We start from the raw sequence: 18,431 nt of genomic DNA, 5'->3' as shown, positions 1-18,431 counted from the left end.
CCCTTAGTGTTTGCAGTTGTAAATCCACCACTTAAATCACAACTTAGTATAATGCTAACTAATACCAGCTAGTTATACTGGTAAAATAGTTTTGCTCTACAGTATAACTGAAATCACTTTTTATTGTTCAGCCTCTGTCCATGTTACTGTTCTTATCTGAAAAAACCAGAGCTGTTCTTTTGTTGAAGGAAACATGGTGTGTTTGCTGAAATTAAAAGAAGTACAGTCAAAAGGCATCCCTCAAAACTTGAGAGAAATCTTACAATTTGGAAAAAAAACCCACCACCACCACCAACAACAATAAATAAAAAAAACCCCAAACCACCAGAGGAAGAAACAGAAACTTTTTTTTTTGTGGTTATGAAGACCAATTACATTGCAATAAAGTTTTGTAAGGTAATTGCAAATTGCAATGTTTTCAATAAAGATTTCATTGTGTGAACCAAATACTCTAGATCATGCATTGTGCATGAGTAGTTTACTAAAATTAGAATCAAATTTGTTTAAAAAATTTGTAATAATTAAATTTGGAAGGGAGCTGTGAAACCATCGGGTCCAACCCGTGCTGGAACAGCTTCAGTTAGACCAGGATGCTCAGAGCTTTGCACAGGCAAGCCCTGAATATAGTGATGTTGGACACCATGCAGGTAACCTGTCATGTTTGGCCTCTTCACATGAGGGAAATGTGAAGAGGCCATTAATTAATCTAGACAAATTTTCTTTTGTTGCCATCTCTGATGGTGGTCCCATCATAATTTTGTAGCACACCTCCAGGAAAAGTCTGGTTTGGTCTTATCTCCATTCTGCCACTGGGTTTTGAAGACACCTTGAGCCCTGTCACCCAAGAGGAAAACCCAGTGCTTTCACCTCAGTGATGTGTGCTGTAAAGGTTTGGAAAAATCCTAAAAATAGTGTGACATGGGAATGAGGAATGAAAAAGTTACACTGAAATCCTAAACTGTCTGTTTGTCCTGACAACCTGAGGTGCTAACAGCTTCACTGTGTAGGGTTGGTCTGTTAGCAAGCAGCTTCAGCCTGGTTTTGTGACACTGATAGAAAACCAGGAGGAGAAAAATCCTTCATTGATACAATTGAACAAACCTTAGAGAAAACTTCTCAGCACTTACAGTGATGCCCACAGGACTAACCAACCATCTAAAGATTTGAATGTATTTATTCTATGGTTCTCAACTGCTGTGCATAGATGCTAATCACAGTTCATGGCAATCCTAGTTTTTTTCCTTTTATTACTAAAAGCTATTCTTCTGAATTTCTAGAACAAGCTTATGTGTGGAAGGCTGCTTTGTGTGCAGCTGTGCTAAGCAGGATGGCAGTGTTTGTTATAAGGACTCTTTCTTACTGGTTCCTGAACTATGATGAATTAGATTGTGCATACTTGTTCCTGTTGGTGCTTTGGGAGCTGAGGATGTATTTGTTAAGTAAAGGAACTGATCTCTGCAGTTAACTTTTTGAAACTTAAACCTTTATGTATTCTGTATTCTTTTGGAGTTTTTTTTAAGGGCGGGGGTCCTGTTCCTGCCATGCACAGTAACAGGAGTAGATACTTTCTTCCTGCTCTTGCTAATGTATTGTACCTTGGGCTTTTTTTTGTCTTCCTCTGCAGAAACTCTCCTGGATGATTTCCTTCTCACATACACGGTTTTCATGACAACTGATGACTTGTGCCAGGCCCTTCTGAGGCAATATCCTTTTACTGAAAGTTGTATTCAGGGGGGGTCACACATTTACTCATAGTTTTATCTAATGTTGAGCCTTATATCAAAGCTACATGCTTGGTTTTGAGACAAATGCCTAACTCATAGCAACAATGCAATGTTGCTATGAGTTAGGCCTTTGTCAGCTTTTATGTCAGCTTCTTTTGAAGATAAATAAACTTTTATAATGGTGACAAGGTAGAATTTAAATAGGGGTTAAAACCTCCCCAGTTTATGTTAATTCATAGAATACCTACATGTGCATAATATATTACAGAATACGCAATGAGAAAAAGTAAAGAATTTTACAGTCTCTGCTCCTTTTATCATCTTATACAGGATATAAATCTTAGCTCATTTTGAGACAAAAGAATTATTTTCATGTATTTCTAATGACTTGGATAAGCTAGTAAGCTATGGATCAATGTTTGAATAAACTTGTGACTATAAAGTTTAAGTTTAAAGTTTTTAAATTTAAAGATGGGGAAAAGATTTAAAAAACAAGCAAACAAACAAATGAACCTTTTGTTCATTTGTTTGTTTGCTTGTTTTTTAAATCTTTTCCCCATCTTTAAATTTTATGCTGAAACCATCAGTTTTTTCCCTTACAAGACAAAGAACCATGAAGAGACAGGAACAGTGCATAAAGTGGGTATCATCTGACATTTGGTGCTCCTGCCTTATGAATAGAGCGAAATGGTAGAAATAATATTTTACTTTTTTTTTAATTTTAATAGAGTCACTTCTGCAGGTAGTATAATTTGTACAGACAAAAAGAAACTGACTTCCTTTGCCTGATTTTTGTGTTATTGTTATGCTTTGCCCTTCTTCCCGCAGACATTTACGTTGGCATCGGTGTACAGGGCAAAAGTTCATTCTCAGTTCTGCAGAAAATATATGACTGAACATTGTATAATTCCTTTTGAATTGATTTTACTTTTATAGACTCACCTCTCTAATCTGTAAGGGAAAAAAAAATCTTCTTGGCACAGAGGATGAATAGAAATTCCTATTACTGAGAATTCATTCCCAAAAGTTATGAAACTCCTAAAGCTCCAGACAGGATAAAACATTTAAAACTGAGCAATGCAGTGAAAAAATCCCTTTCTTTAGCAAATGAGATTATTGCAAACTCTTTGCCAGCAGTCAATTTTAAAGTTTCTTTGAGTTCTTATTATATGTTCCTTAACCTGCTGCACCTATTGTGCTAAGAACCACCAAGGGAAAGAAGATGACTCTGATGTGTCCTGTAGGAAAAGAAAAGTCTTGCATTTGGTGTCTCAATGGACTTCTCTCTACAAAGACTGGTTACACGAAGATGAGCATTTAAAACAATTTTTAAAGGTATTGAAACAATTTCTGTGATGCATTTCATTACTGTTTAATTACATACTGTGTCTAAAATCCCCAACAGGAAAATCTATGAAACATATGTTTTCATACTTAGATCTTCTCCATTAAATCTATAATATAAAATGATTTACATATGTCTTCTTTAAATGCCTTATATATAGTCAGTTTGAACAGAAATCCTGTATGGTCAATACAGTCAACATTAAAAGCATTACTTTAACATACGAAACTTCTGGAACTCCTGTGGTCACTAGAAAATGGGAAAAGTTGGGAAGGTAAGAAATAAAACTACAAAGATGTGGGCATTCCTTGGACGCACCAGTCATGTCTGTCAGAATAGGGTCTGCAGTCAGTATCCAGAGGATCATGGACATTGAGAGTTTTGAGGTGATGTAAGAGATGCTACTTTGACTGAGAAGTGAAATCCTATTCCATGGTGTTTGCTGGGTGGACATGGAGAGCAGCATAGCTTTATGTATTTTTGAGAAATAAAATTTTGTTCCTTACTTGTTAGCTAAGTTCTTCTCATATCTCTGTATGAGTTCCAACAGCTCTTACTAATTAATTAATTAAGCCCTTGTTAAGTTGAAAATAGCGCTGTTGTTGAGAACCTGAAATCAATCTGGTTACTGATTTTCTTTTTCAGTATGTATTTTTTCCCTGCTGGTTGAAAGGTGAGGGTATTTTAGGAGACTTTGCAGTATCTTACACTTTTACTGCTGAGGTTCTTTGTCTGTGACTGGAGATCTTCTTAAAGGTCTTTTATCTCTTCAGTCACTTGCTCAAGACAAAGGCAATGTGGAGAAAATCTTGAGATTCCTTCTTTTTGTTTGTTTTGTTTGTTTTGTTTTGTTTTTTAAGTAGTACACACTGGATAGGGAAGCAGAGACCTTAGGATTTTTGCTTTTTGGTACTAGATTGCTGTACTGGAAAGAGGACATCATTTCAGGCATCAGTTATGTCACACTGAGTTGCAGCTTTCTGAATGCAGGGCTTTCTGGCCATGGAGGTGTGTGACTGTGCACTGTCTCACAATCCCTCTTCTGGAAGCTTGTGTGTAGCATAAACAGCAATAATAGTAATGATGGTTGTAGTTACATGTGCAAAACCAACATACAGGGTCATAGGCTAAAATCATTCATGCAGAAATCTTTGAATGTGGGGGCTAAAGCAAACCTGGTGACTCAGCTCATGCATGTGATCCTTGTTTCTTAGAAGGGAAAGGGAAGGATCTACGTGCAGATGCAGAAAAACTGTAGAGAAAATATTTCCTAGATTTTCAATCATGACAATGTCTTCCCCCAAAATTAAAATTAAGGTTTATTTATGTGTTAGTTTACAGCTAGGAAGAATTGTGGGAGTTAGTGGGAGGCATCAACTCAGTTTAAAATGCATGCAAATGTGAGGAAAGGTAAAGTAGAATATTTGCCATTTTAAAAATCTTAATCTGATGAACCTATTTGTTATTATTTTGGATAAGTGATGATGGTGTAGTGTGCTGTCATGCTTCAGAATGTGTTATGCTGACCTAACCAGGTTTTATGTAATAGCCACAAGTGGTGTTTTAAATTTTCCTGTTTATAGACAAAATAGTACAAGAATTTTGTGCTCTTGCTTGGTACACAGTAGTAAGTAAGAGTGTTTTTCCAAAGAATATTGAATATTGACCAGTTTGTAAATTTAAAGAGGAACATTCTCTCCTTACATGTTTTGCATCAACATAATGATAAAACTTGTTTTAGTAGGATAGTGCCTGAATTGACTTAGACCACTGATGTGATGCCTTAGATTAATGTTTGAGTTGTCAGTGTGTTAAGGCACTGCTTTGTTTTGTAGACGATATACAGAAATGTGTTAGATGATGTGTATGAGTATCCCGTTCTTGAGAAGGACCTGAAAGAATTCCAGAAGATACTTGGGATGCATCGCCGTCAGTAAGTATTGATTGTATTAGTGATCAAGTCTTCTTTTATTCAGAGTGTCATTTATTTTTGTTGCTATCTTTCTGTAATTCAGTGAAGTGATGAGTGGCATATTCAGTTTTACAAATCATCTCTTCTTAAAACTAAGGCTAGATTATTCTGTTTTTTCTGATGTTTGTTGGGCAGTGTTTGTGACTCAACACTCACTCCCATCAATTTCACTTGGGATTACTTACAGACAGAGCAATAGTTTGTGAAGAAGCTGGCAAAAATTCCCTCAGAAGTTGCAGTCTGTGACTTCAGATGGTACCTTCATTCTCTCTGCAGTACTGAGAAGCAAATCACTTGGAATAGTCATCTCAGAGTTATTATTTTACTAATATATATGGCATCTATAAAAAATATTTCAGTGGCATGTTTTTCCAACAAATGGAGGTTGTTTCCATGGTTTGGCCATTGGGGAAGTGGAAGGAGCTGTGCCCTGGAGGCTGACCCTGAGTGCTGTGTTAGCCTACTCCAACAGCTCATGAGCTGGCAGCATTGCTTTTCAGCACATCGATTATGCAAGTCAAAGGAAAGTTCTCTGGCTGAGCCAGATGCCTTTAGTTTTTCCTGAAGAACCTCTGGGGCCTTTCTGCAGTGACCATTTACTGTTAAAAACTTCCTGATGTTGTAAAGTTTGTTATAGCTAAAACTTCCTTTTCCTAAGCTTTGGCTGGAAAGAATGATTGTGATTTTTCCTTTTTGTTTCAGCACTGTAGATGAGTATTCGCCTCATCGAAAGGTAATGCCAACTTGACTGTTGCTGATAGCTAGTTAACTTACCATCTCACTTTTTTTTCCCCTCTGCCCACTTCTCTCTCTTTTCTTGGCTTCTTAACTGAACATGGCTGGTGACCAAAAACATGACAGGACACATCAGAGAGGTTAGACATGCAATGCTGCTTAAGGAACATTGTTTTTTTCCTTTGAGTGCATCCTGGATATCAGCAGTGTGAGCTAACCTGCAGTGGTTGTGACAGTATTAGCATGTTTAACAAGATGCTTTGAGATGTCAAAATTCAGGAGAGGCCTGGGAGGGTGTCCCCACAGGGCTAGAGGGATGTAGCAAGCTGGGCAAACCAGGCTGAACACAGACATTGATGTGGATGTCATGTAAACAGAGCAAAGGGTGGATTTGTTGTGACAGGGACAGACAAAAAGAGAGGAACATGAATCTGTCTGTCTGACTGGAGGGAGAAGTTGCAGCCAGAGAAAGTTGGTGTACAACCTGCTCAGAGGTGAATTGCTGTGTTTGTCAGTTTTACTGGGCTGAAGGTGAAGTGTGTAATAAGCTTAAAATGTTCCTGCAAAAATGTGGAAAGCAGAACATGAGATTGTAGTGAAATTGCTAAATAGGCTGATTGCTACATGGGAAATGTATATAAGAAGTGTGTAAGAAATGGGCTCTGAACATGAAGACAGAAAACCTTGAATTGTGCAAGCTGCTTAGCTTTGGCATGTCCTGCTTCCTCCAAAATCCCCACCTTGGCCATTATTTAGTAAGGCAACTCCCGGTTTACTGCTCCAAGAAAGGGTGGGTGTACTTCCTATGCAGAAGCCTTTTGGCCAGACATATGGGTTAAATGCTGCATTCCGTGAATTACTGCTTTGTAAACAGCAGGGATGCAAAAAATCACTGATTTTTTTCCCCTTTGTTTCTTTTCCACTCCTTCACAGAATAAAACCTTTTTCCACCAGTTCAGTGTAAAGGAGAACTGGCTGCAGCACAGAGGAACTGTGAATGAAACAGAAGAAAGTGAGTATAAATTAAAGAATGGAGGGAAAGCTCAAAAGCTATACAATTGTTTCAAAAGGACTTCAATGCAAATATTCTTTAGCTGACATATAGCTTTTGAACAAGACCTTAGGGACACAAAGAAGAAATACTTGACAAGTTTTCCTTCTTCCTCCTGGTTGGCAGGGCTCAGCAGTGCCATGATATTTCAAGGGGTTTTTTAACCTGTCCGGTTCCTCCAGCACCCCTTGTCACAATCCTGTGTATGTCCCAGGTGTGCTGGCAGCCCATCCACCAGGCATTAATTCTGCTCCAGTTCATGCTCTTGGTCTCTTGACCTATATCTTGGCTGTGAAAGGTGAATGAAGAAGCCTGTCACATGAAATGGGCCAGGATCTGCCAGCTCTGTGAATGTGCCTTAGTTCCTTCTCTGCTCAAAAACATCTCTGTGTGGAGTGTGAGGTGCCACTTCACTTTAATGCCAACCATTTCCAAAGGCAATTCCCTGCATCACTATTGGTACTGTAAGGCAGTGAGGCCGTCACCCTCCTGCAATGCCTGAGCCAGGAAGGAGGCAGAGAGGAGAACACTGTGTACACCAGCAGGGAATGGCAGAAGGACCTCCTACCTGGCTCTTTGACAGTAGATCTTCATTTCTTACTGGGAACAAAGCTCCAGAAGTTCACTTGAAGTCAGTGTATTTTTAGTGCTCATTTGTGACAGAATAAAAACTGAGCTTGTTCTACGCCAAGTCAAAAGACTTGCACAGTGTGTGCTGCTGATAGATAATCCTCTTTTTGTGCTTCAAATGTAGGGGGTTTTGAGGTTTATGCTACCAAGGCTTCTTCTAAAAATGTTATTTGTGGATGTGAACCCCCACACTCATTATTTTTTTGAAGTTGGACACAGCTTGTGGGTGACTGGAAAGGAAAGTGTGCTGGTGTGAGAGAGGGGACAGACTGTGTGACTGTGGTAGGACAGCCACCAGGACAGGACCCAGCAAGGCCAGTCCTGACTGAGTTAAATTGCTTTTGTCTCACTGCTTGAGAGCAGGAGCCATGGATTATGATGGGATTGAAGGAATGAAATAGCCAGAGTGAAGTTGGGGAAGGGAGAGACAGATGCAGAGGGTGGACATCTAACACTTGTGGTGGATTGCTGTCTGGCTGATGGTGCTTGTGAGGATGGGTCTGTCCAGCTGCACTGTGCCACTTGACCAGAGGTGTTTTATCCTCTGTTGCAATCATTACCAGAGCAGCTTGCAGCCCATGGCTACTTCCTCCCTCTGGCATTCCCTCCTTCTGACAGAGGAGCAGCTCAGGCTCCTGGAAGAGATGATGTGGTCCATCCCAAGAGATATCATAGACAGAACGTTGGAAGGGTGTGAGGAGGAGAATCACTATGGTGGTTGTGCATGAGCATCTGACCTGTGGGTTGATTTAGTTCAGTGTTAAAAGAAGGATAAATCAATAGCCCATTTATAAAATGACATCACTGTCATTGTCCCTTTGCAAATGACCAAGAGGACATTTCAAACAAAGTCATGTAGCAAGGTGTGTCAGTTTGCATATGGAGTCCAAATATTCCTATCAGATTTTTTTAAATTTATTTTTCTACCTCGTAATTTAAGGTGCAGTCGGATGTCTCCATCTTCACGATGTGTATCTATTCTGATAAAATATTCTGCCATAGAATGAGCATCTCATTTACTCTCTGTCAGCAGAGACAGGTTAAAAAGGAATTATAAAATCAAATGGCTTTTTTTCCCCAATACTCAATGTTAAGTGCCTCCTTCATTCTCATATTCATTTTTTCTTTATTACAACAGGAAAAAACCCTGTTCTCAAGGATAGAGTTCCTAACTGCTTCTGGCATAGTCTTCACTAATGAAAGTGCCCTGAAGCCATGAAGATCTGTAGGACAAGCAAAGAGCTATTGCTACATACATCTGTCAATAAAGATAATAAAAAAAATACAACAGTTCTGGAGAAGAAAAGTTGTCCTGTGTTGGCATGGTAGCAGCCTGTCTAGAATAAGAAGTGCTAGAGGAGAAGGAAATTGAAAGTTTAATTGAGCACTGAAGTGAGTGTGAAACTAAGAGCTGTGACGATTCTGATTAGCAGATGTAATTTTCAAAATATTTATGCAAGTCTGCAGCTCAGTTTCTTCCACTTAAGTGTGTCAGCCATATTTCAAAGAACTAGCTAGGGCAAACTCTGCAAAAGATGTAAACCTAAAATTCTGGCAGGCAGAAAGAGTGTACATCCCTTTTGTAGCAGAAAAAAAGTAATTGCTGAGCTGACCACAGCATTCCCAGAGCTGAACCAACTCATGGACCTCAGTGGGAGTAGTGAGCCCAGGGAGTTTCTCCAAACCAGTCCCATTAATATGTGCTGTTGTGATTCAGGAAATGAGTTGTCAGAACTGATTGTATGGCAGTTTGGGCAGTCTCTGCTGGTGCTGAAATACTCTGGCAAGTTGTTTAGATGTCTAGACAGATAAGCTATCAGATGTGGTTGAAAACCTGGGAGCAATGTTCTTGCAAAGCTTCCTGTTCCAGGTAGAAATGGAGGTCCAAAACAATTTCTGCAGCAGACATGAAGTATACTGAAAGGGCAGTGATTTATCTGAACCTAAAATGAAGGGAGAAAAAATGGCAACAGCTGAGTTTCAAAGAAGATAGGCAGTGAAGGAAGTTGTCTGTGACAAATCCTCAGGGTAGGAGATCTTAAATAGATATTGCTGTGGGAGACTGTTTCCATTTGCCTGCATCTCTCATTTCTCAGGGAGAGGAAGCGGGGAGGGGAAAAATGGTGATGTTTCTGCTTAGTTTCATGTCCTTTGTGTCAGGGTGCAGTGGCTGCCCTTCCAGCAGCAGCCAGCCAGCTGAGGCATTGCAGTGGTGGGGTCTGCAAGTTTGTTCTTTGCTCTGTTCAGGTATCTCTGCCTACAGCTGAGCATGTCTTTGTTCCTTTGTGCAGTTTTCTGCCGTGTGTATATAACAGAGCACTCCTATGTCAGTGTGAAAGCTCAAGTGTCAACTTCAGCTCAGGAGATTCTGAAGATCGTGGCAGAAAAGATCCAGTACCCGGAGGAGGAGTTGGCGCTGGTGACAGTCTCATTCTCTGGTGGTGAGTAACTTCCCTTCATTTGACTACTTACCTCTTATTGCATCAGGTAAGGGAGGGCTGGCATTTTCTGATGCAAGGATACAACTGTTCCTCTGTGGGCCCACAGCTGGATGACCAGGGGAACAATGAGGAGCTGCTTCCCAGAGACTTGTTTCCATGGCAACAGCTCTTTCTTGGGTACTGTGGGATGTAGCATCTCCTGGCTGGGAAGGGAGTGTAAAGAACTCTCAGTCTCCAGCAGTATTGCAAGGTTTTATTTCTTTTCCACAGATGAATCTCCTATTTTGGAATTTAAATTAATTTTGAAGGCAATGAGGCATGGTTTGCCTTGAAAATAGAGACGGGAATAGCAAATACTATATGCATGGCTGTTTCCTCATTTATGGCATAGGTAACAAATATTCTTGAGCTGAAAGGAGGAAGACGTGCATTTGCACAGTTGAGATACTGGAAGCAATCTCAGCAATATTTTGTAAGCAGCAACTGACATCTTTTGCCTATTCTTTTAGTGTTAGTCATTAAATAGAAGGGCTTACTGTCTTTTTTAAGAAAGACTATAGCAATCGTGGAGTGTTACTAGGGACCAGCCAAAGTCCCAAGATCTTCTTTGATCTTTGGCAGGTCTCAAGCTCCTTGGTCAGATTGTTTTGATCATTGCGGTGTTTTTTGGAAGCAATTTAACTAGGTGCATAGAACCATGAAGCTGGATCTACAAAAGGACTGAGTGTAGAATATCTTGGCAGTATTCTCAGATAACATTAGTTGGTGTTGACCCCCTAAGACAAAGGATGGGTCTTTTAAGTTACAGCACTCATTGCTACTACTTTGTCAGTCTAATTAAATGAAATACACACAACTGCTGGCTTGTTCTGTTTGTATCTTTGATTCAGAACTGGAAGGTCACTTTTTCCCCCCCCATGCTAAGCTCAATTAAATAAACCTATTTTTGAGTGCACTGATGTGTGTGTCAGTGAGATGGTGCCCTGCTCTGGTTGCTGAGACCCTGGGCACAGAGCAGCCATTGGGAGCATCACACATGGGTGTCCTGGCCATCCAGGCTATATCATTTTCAGGCATATTCTTTTTACCCTTGTGTGTGCCCAAACTCCCCTTCAGTGCATTTCACAGCGCTGAGAAATCACTCTGCTGCTGTTGTTTTTCAGGTCTTTCTCTCCTGTTCAAGAGCAGGTCAAGTTTTGCTCTGATAGCAATAAATCTGGTTCTAACTGCCTGCTTAGCTAAAGAAAACCAACTGTTCATAAATAATGAAACACACTATATTGGTTCCCAGGAAAGCCACAAAATGGAAGTGGTTGCCACTTGGTTTTCAATGAGAGACAGTAAATAACATGCAGGTAAAGTAGGAAAGCCATTTGTACGTGATCTTTATAACCCCTAAAATGTTATTTAGTTACATTGCCTGAGTTAATTTGAAATACAACAATATCAGTCTTTCTTCTTATGCATCCGTTACTGCAAGTAATAAACACCAACCTGCTCTGCTTTTTTTTCTGCTTTGTGTTTTTGCTATTTGTGTGACTTAGAACTCTTGTCTTTCATCCACTTGGAGGGCAGCAGTATGAACATTGGAGAACCTGTTTTTATTGTAGTCCAATAATGGATAAGCAAGCTCTTCATTCAAAATTACCTTGAAAAAAACATAATTATAGTTCAGCTAATGTATCTGTGCATCAATGGATAAGTGAGCATGGATAAAAGGGAAAACTGTCTGAAATGATATTTGGCTCTCAGACTTCTCCTGGTTCTACTCCTCATGGGCAATGCAGAGTCCAGGGTAGCTGTCAGTGTTCTTGGTGTAGTAGTGGATCTACCATGTATCTGGTCTCCAGAGGATTACTTGGAGCCCCCGGGAAGTGACAGTTTTTGCAAGGCAGTTTTTAAGCTGTATTTGGAGTTTTGCTTTATTTTTCCCCCCACCTTTCTCTAGTTCATTCAAGATTCCACAGAGCTGAACCAGCTGAACTCTGGACTGGAGAAAAAAAAGTCCTTTCTGTTTGCTACCAGTGTCCTGCTCTTCTACTCAGCTATTTTCCAAATTATTTGCTCTAAGTCTAGAAGAATTATTATAAATACTGTGTTACAAAGGACTATGCAGCTCTGGGGTGAATTTCATGGTGATGGGATCCTTTAAACTTCTTTTCCTGCTCAATAGCTGTGGCTACTGATTTAATCTCCACCCCTGGTTTTGTCTCCAGTGACACAGAACAGCTCAGTCTCTGGAGGCTGAGACACTCTGCTCTTCAGAGTGTCAAAATTCACTACATTTATACTAGATACACTGGGCTGAAATTAAATGCTCTTTAAGGCATTGGAGGCTAGACCAGATGATTTCAGGGTTTCTTTCTGTTGTATGTGAAATGCAGTTTGAAAGCAGAAGCAGGAAGCTTTTGTGCTCTAGTCCAACAGACATATCTTGCCTTTATCTCGCCTGAGCAGGGTGGAAATGATTGGTACCAACAGAGACTGAATTTGATGCTTAGTTACCTTCTAAGAGGTTGATGTGGCTTCACAAATACAATTGTACCTTTATTTCTCATATACAGCTTTTACTCCTGTTCTGAAACTTCTGGTTTTTTGCTGTTTTTACAGAAAAACAGGCGCTACAACCAAATGATCTGGCCATCTCAAAATCTTTGGAGTCATCCAGTCGTATGTTTGTATACCGAAAAGATCTGACTGATTCTTTGGTAAGGATTGGTATTGTATATTTCCCATTTTTTGTTTGTCTGACTCTAAATCAAAACCTTAGTATTCCTCTCAGAGGGCTTTTGCAATGCAGAATTTATTTTTTGCTTCCTTAGTAAAGCTTACTGAGCTGCTCTATCTCTTAAAAAAAAAAATCTTTCATTAGCAGCAGTTATTTGACTGAACAGTAATGGAATTTGTTCATCAATTTTAAATAAACCAAAGCTTCTGTGCAGCTTAAATCTTGCAATCTACATCAGCCTGGGAAAGCTGACCTGTGTTTGTACCAGAATGGATGGGATGAGGATTATTCAGGGTTCTTGTGACTCTTTCCTCCCCGCCCTGCCTTGTGCTTCTGTAGCGCTTTGGCTGGTACATAATCATACAAATTGGTGAACAAATTCCCTGGAATTACTACATGTGGAAATAGATGTTGTGTGAGTTCCACAAGACCCATCAGTGTCACCCCTGTGTTGTGGCAGCTGGTATGTAGCACTGGGGGTGTGTTCTCCTCCTTTCCTTCTGCCTGTCTGTCTCTCCATCCTCTTGCTGGCGCTGGGAAGGTCAGCAGATCGAGAGGCAGCAGATCTCTCTCATCCTTCCCTCTGTCTTCAGGATTGCAACCTCCCTCCCTCCATGCTTTCCCAAAACCTCAGTGAGGCAGGCATGGTCGGGCACTTTGGTGTTCCAGTAGTTTTCTGCTTATTATGCAGATGTTTCCAGGAAAGAGTAGGGGCTGTATCACAACTGACTTCTACATGTGGTGTCAGTACCTCTAGGATCTGTGCATTCATCCTCGGGATGAGAAATGTCTATTTACATTTTGTGGGATCAATGTGCCCTGAAGAGCTGACATGCCACTATCATTGTAATCTGTCATCCCCATTATCTCTGGCTTTTGAGCCATCTCAAAAAATGTGAATACTAAGGGAAGGTTTTCAGTGTAGACAGGTGACAGCCAATCTAGTTTCATTAGTTACATAATAAGGATTGCAAAACTTGCTGTAAATGTCTGAAATATAGCACCAAAGTAATGGCTTAACTGGTAAGAATAATCTTCGATTTTGGCAGATGGTTCATGTGCCAAGTTTCAGGCTGATGAGGTTAAAAAAGCCAAGAGAAATGCAAAACTTGAAAATCCCAGCTAATAATGGAAATGTTAAATGACCCTGAATGCCAGCAGTACCACAGCACTCCACAGTAATATACTAAGTAACTTTTATGAATCAGAACCCACAGCATTTTACTCTTTGTTGATTACATTTGGTGTAGATTAATCATAAAATATATGGATTTTTGTTATTTGTAGAAGTGGACTAGAGGGCAAGTTATGTGCATTTATTCTTAATCCAATGTGTTTTTAGAATGATTCTTTTACATCAGAAAATTTACTGGTGTCTTAATTTAGATTTTATTTTCTGATAGTTTGAGAGATTTTATTTTCATTATGCTCTCTGCTTGGCCAGTGTTTTATATTCAAGGTTGGGAGAGGGAGAGAGAAGGAGAGAGGAAGAAAGCCTGACTCTCCAAAGCAAATCATTGATCCTATTGACCCATTTCCCATTTCAAACTATTTATTAAAGAGGTTATAGCTCCTTCATTTTGATTAGTGGGGAAAAAAGCCCTCAGAGTGCACTTAGAGAAGATTACCTGCTCAGCTCTGTTTGGTACGTTAGTCCAGTAACTGTTTCATTGCAGAACCTTTGGCATTTCTTGAGGAATTTGTTTTGCTCTTGTCTGTTCATTTAGAGCCCATTTTCTGAAAATGAGGAATTGCAGCAAAGATCTGTGAGGATTTTGGGAATTAACACCTGGGATCTTGCCTTAGAACTAACAAACTTTGACTGGAGCCTCTTCAATGCAATTCACGAGGTAAGAAGCGCCACATCCACTTCCAGGTATATTACTGTCATGCAGCTTTGCATCACTGTGGTGGATTTTGGAACATTGGTACTCCTGGTGCTTGCCTCAGTGTCATGACAACGTGATTTGGCAGCTCTCAGTAGTGGTCACAGGTCCAAGCGTTACCTTGCAGTCCTTGAGACTGAAAAGAATTGTCAGAGGTTTGTAACTTTCCTGTGTTTGGGCATCTCATATGTTCCCTGTATACTTGATGTGTTCTATTGAGATTTGCCTCAAAAGAGTAAAAGACCATGATTATGTTCTAAAAACTTTCTCTGTGAATGTGTTACATATGCAAAATGTCCTATGCACTTGATAATGTTTTAGTAAATATGGGACTCCACAAATAGTTGTCTTTCATATCACTTTAGCCACAGAAGAATTCACAGTTTCAGCAATTCAGATGGTCACATCACTGTCCTTGTTCTTGTTAGGCTGCAGTGAGATGAAGAATACTGGGCAGGCTTTATTAAATGAGATAATGGTGCACTTCAGGGCCCATTGGGTTGTTTCAATGACTTTGATAGGTTCTGGTTTGGGTTGCTGAGTAAAACACACAGTTAACAGTAGAAAAGCTCTCTTGAAAATACCATTTACTGACAAGCATGTTGGCTTTCTGAGAAAATGAATGTGAAATTGCCTTGCTGTTCACCAGATGCTTTCCTTTTCTTTCATTTTGGGGGTTTTATTCAGTTTAGGCGCTTTAAATTTGAAACTGGCCACATTTGGGTTTTTGTTTTTTTTTTTTTACAGAAATCAAACCCACACCTCTATTGATTAAAAATTGGCTAATACAGAAACAAGTTTGAATAGAAATTTTTCAGATTCTGCAGTGGTTCGATATGGTTGATTTTTCTTACTGGAACAGAAGTGATGGAATACAGAAATAGATTGTTTATGTCTTGTACCTGGCTATAGCCAGAAATGGAACCTTGGGAATTCTAACAAGAAGAGCATATCTTGCAGGATTTCCAGTCCACCTGCCTTCTGTAATAAGTCTCTAGATTTTGCTAAGCCAAACCTGAACCAGTTGTGATTAGCTCATGGATAATGAAAAAATAACCATTTGTGACCAAACCTTGTTTCAGAAACATAATTTTAAATAATTTACAGTTCATTTCTATTTAAATTGTTTCTATATCCCTACTGATGTTGTCAATGTCTTCCAGCAAGAGCTGATATACTTCACGTTCAGCAGACAGGGCAGTGCTGAAAACACCGAGAATCTCAGTCTTCTGCTTCAAAGATGCAACGAGGTCCAGCTTTGGGTGGCCACCGAGATACTCCTCTGTAGCCAGCTCTGCAAACGTGTGCAGCTAGTGAAAAAGTTCATCAAGATTGCTGCCCAGTAAGTTTCTGGTGTTGCAACAGAAATCCTTGAATTCACATGGTTTGTTTGGCAAGAAGTAGGTAGAGAGGCAAGGAAGGAAAACTAATTCATCATCCTGTGTTTTGATAGTGTAGTTAGCATTCCTAAATAAAACAGTCCATAGATAACAACAGCAGAGCCTGCTCAAAACTAGCATGGTGGAGTGTGTGCTGCTCAAATCTCCCTTGGGCAGCTTAGCTGCTGTGTCTGCAGTGCCAGCTGCCACATCCCTGAGGGTGCAGAGATAGCTCCTTCTGAGCTGAGATAACCTGAGGACCGTATGACAGAACTATTCTGGCAGTGCAACAGTCACACAAGACTAGATAGAGAAACCAAAGCATTCTGTTATAAACTTGGAAGTCCTACCTCTAGAGAGGAACCTAACTGCAATAAGCTGTTGCCCTCTGTAATCCTCTCTGTAGTACTCTTTCACTTACTGGAGTGGTAGGCTTTTTCATATGTTAGATTTGACAGTCTACTCTTTCACTGTTACTGGGTAGTACTGGATTTATTCTATGTCTTGCGGTAGTATACAAATATATACTATACACAGAGATTTCTTTTCTCTGTAATCACTCTTTGTCTTAGTAACCAAGGGAATGGAGCAATTTAAATATATGCAATCATCCTTCTCACCTCTCTCTCCACTTGTTGGTCTTCTGCAATATTTGAATATGCATGGTTGTGGAAAATGTATAAATTGTTCCCTTCATCAGCTGGGCTGATTTAATTTGCAAGGCACTTACATACAGAGGACTGTTCTCCGCTGAAGCAGTGCCTTTAGAGAAATTACTTCTTCTAATCTAATCTAGTGTAACTCATGAATGTGATCCGATTTAGTTTGCAAGTTGTGTGGCATCCAGTAATATGTTCATTTTCTGCCCTACCAATGACCAAAAAATGGTTGGTTCCATGTGCCTTGCTTGCACCATTGTAGCATTAATTGCATCCCAAGAAAAGTTTTGTGCCAGTCCTATGTGAATAACCATATATTTGTTACCAGACTGAAGTGTTGATCCCATTCTGTAAAGTGACAAGCCAAAGTTATGGAGACCAAATACAGTTGTCAGTAAACAGTAGACAGACTCTCCCCGTGTATTGCAGAAGCACCCAGCACTGCAGAATGTAGGTGATGAAATAAGAGAGTGCGTAGTTTTCACAAGATTTTTTTTCATCATAAAAGCTGCTTTCTAAATGAACACACCACTGTATCTCATCAGTTCTGGAAGAGTTGATGAGAGAGGAACTATTAGGGTGGAAGGATGGTGTGCTAAACACACCATGGGTCAAGCCAAGCAGCCCTCCTGTTCTGTTTATGACTAAGGCAGAGACGGAGGGAACTATGAACAGCTCTGGCTGTTCCCTGTTCTCTGCTCACTGGTTCAGCCAGGAATCTTTCTCTGATCAGGAAACCACCAGGACTAAGATTTCATATTCATTATCTGTGTGCTTTGCTGTTGAGGAAAGCATTTTACACAAGTGTGTCAATACATAAAAGGGAGACAGAGTTTTTGGAAAACAAATCCATACACTTCTGTTGATGAGTAGTCTAAAAGACAAGTGGTTCAATAAACAAAATTAATTAGCATGTTTTTAGAAAAAAAAAAACAAGCATCCTGGGGAGTTAAAGAAACAAATCAATGTAAGGTTAGAACAAAAAGATGACAACAGCAGCCTTTTTGCTCCCCAAGCAAGCAGTGGCTGGCTGTGAGAGACATCCCTTCTCTGCACAGCTTGCTGTGAGGGGTGGGTCCACCCAACAGACAGTTCATGCAGGCTGCATTGGACACCTTCCTTGTTTTGACCTGAGTTGCCTTTGGGAGCTGCCTGGCTTTCATGATAAAAAGAATCTAAGCAACAAAGTTAGGATTAACTCGAAGACAGCTGAAGTGAAGTGAGAAATACACTGTCTCAAGATAGTACAGAGTGATAAGGGCAGGCTTTATAAAACTTGTAGCAACTTCTGGCCATTTTCCAGGCTAAGGCCTTGGCATGTACTGATGATAAATCCCAGTGAAGCCAGTGGAACTTTAAATTGTCTTAAAAGAGTATTTGCGCTCTCACACACAAATGCACACATACATTTGTACAGTCTCCAAAAATCTGCAAGACACAGGGCAATATTTTTGTTTTAAAAGGACTCAGTATTTCAGGATTTCAAGTTTCCTAATGAACTAGAAATAAGCATGGTCTGATTGTATACAGTAAAATGTCAAAAAATAGAGAAATCAAGCAAATTGGGACCTGTACTGGAACCAGTACTAGCTGCAACTGCTTTATAGGCATATGTAAATTGAACACTAACCAGATTTTCAGACAATAAAAATGATGAGGGATTGCAAATGCATTGGAGGGTAGATAGGAAAAAAAAGAATTATCTAAGAAGTCTAGTGGAATGTGCAAACAACAGTAGGATAAGATTTAATTTAGATAGATGCCAAGTAATTCAGCTACAGAATGCTAATACTGAGCTGAAGAAATAAATGCATGATTGTAAAGAACAGCACTGTGACAGAGGTCCTTGGGTGATAATAGATGACAAATTAAAAGAAAGGA

The 18,431-nt window shown here is 39.8% G+C and overlaps 1 protein-coding gene across 1 annotated transcript in view; it reads left to right on the top strand.

Annotated features, from left to right (window-relative positions):
• RAPGEF5 (Rap guanine nucleotide exchange factor 5) overlaps window positions 1-18,431 on the top strand; it is a 157,195-nt gene that overhangs the window by 119,134 nt on the left and 19,630 nt on the right. Inside the window, exons 12-20 of the mRNA XM_066554452.1 lie at window positions 1,625-1,703; window positions 2,915-3,059; window positions 4,905-5,002; window positions 5,744-5,774; window positions 6,710-6,788; window positions 9,749-9,898; window positions 12,509-12,606; window positions 14,354-14,476; window positions 15,676-15,854. Coding sequence (XP_066410549.1) covers window positions 1,625-1,703; window positions 2,915-3,059; window positions 4,905-5,002; window positions 5,744-5,774; window positions 6,710-6,788; window positions 9,749-9,898; window positions 12,509-12,606; window positions 14,354-14,476; window positions 15,676-15,854 — 982 coding nt within the window. The remainder of the gene's footprint in view (window positions 1-1,624; window positions 1,704-2,914; window positions 3,060-4,904; window positions 5,003-5,743; window positions 5,775-6,709; window positions 6,789-9,748; window positions 9,899-12,508; window positions 12,607-14,353; window positions 14,477-15,675; window positions 15,855-18,431) is intronic.

Source organism: Molothrus aeneus, chromosome 1, assembly GCF_037042795.1.
Source record: "Molothrus aeneus isolate 106 chromosome 1, BPBGC_Maene_1.0, whole genome shotgun sequence".
NCBI classification, from domain to species: domain Eukaryota; kingdom Metazoa; phylum Chordata; class Aves; order Passeriformes; family Icteridae; genus Molothrus; species Molothrus aeneus.
This window is presented reverse-complemented; position numbering and strand designations above follow the sequence as displayed.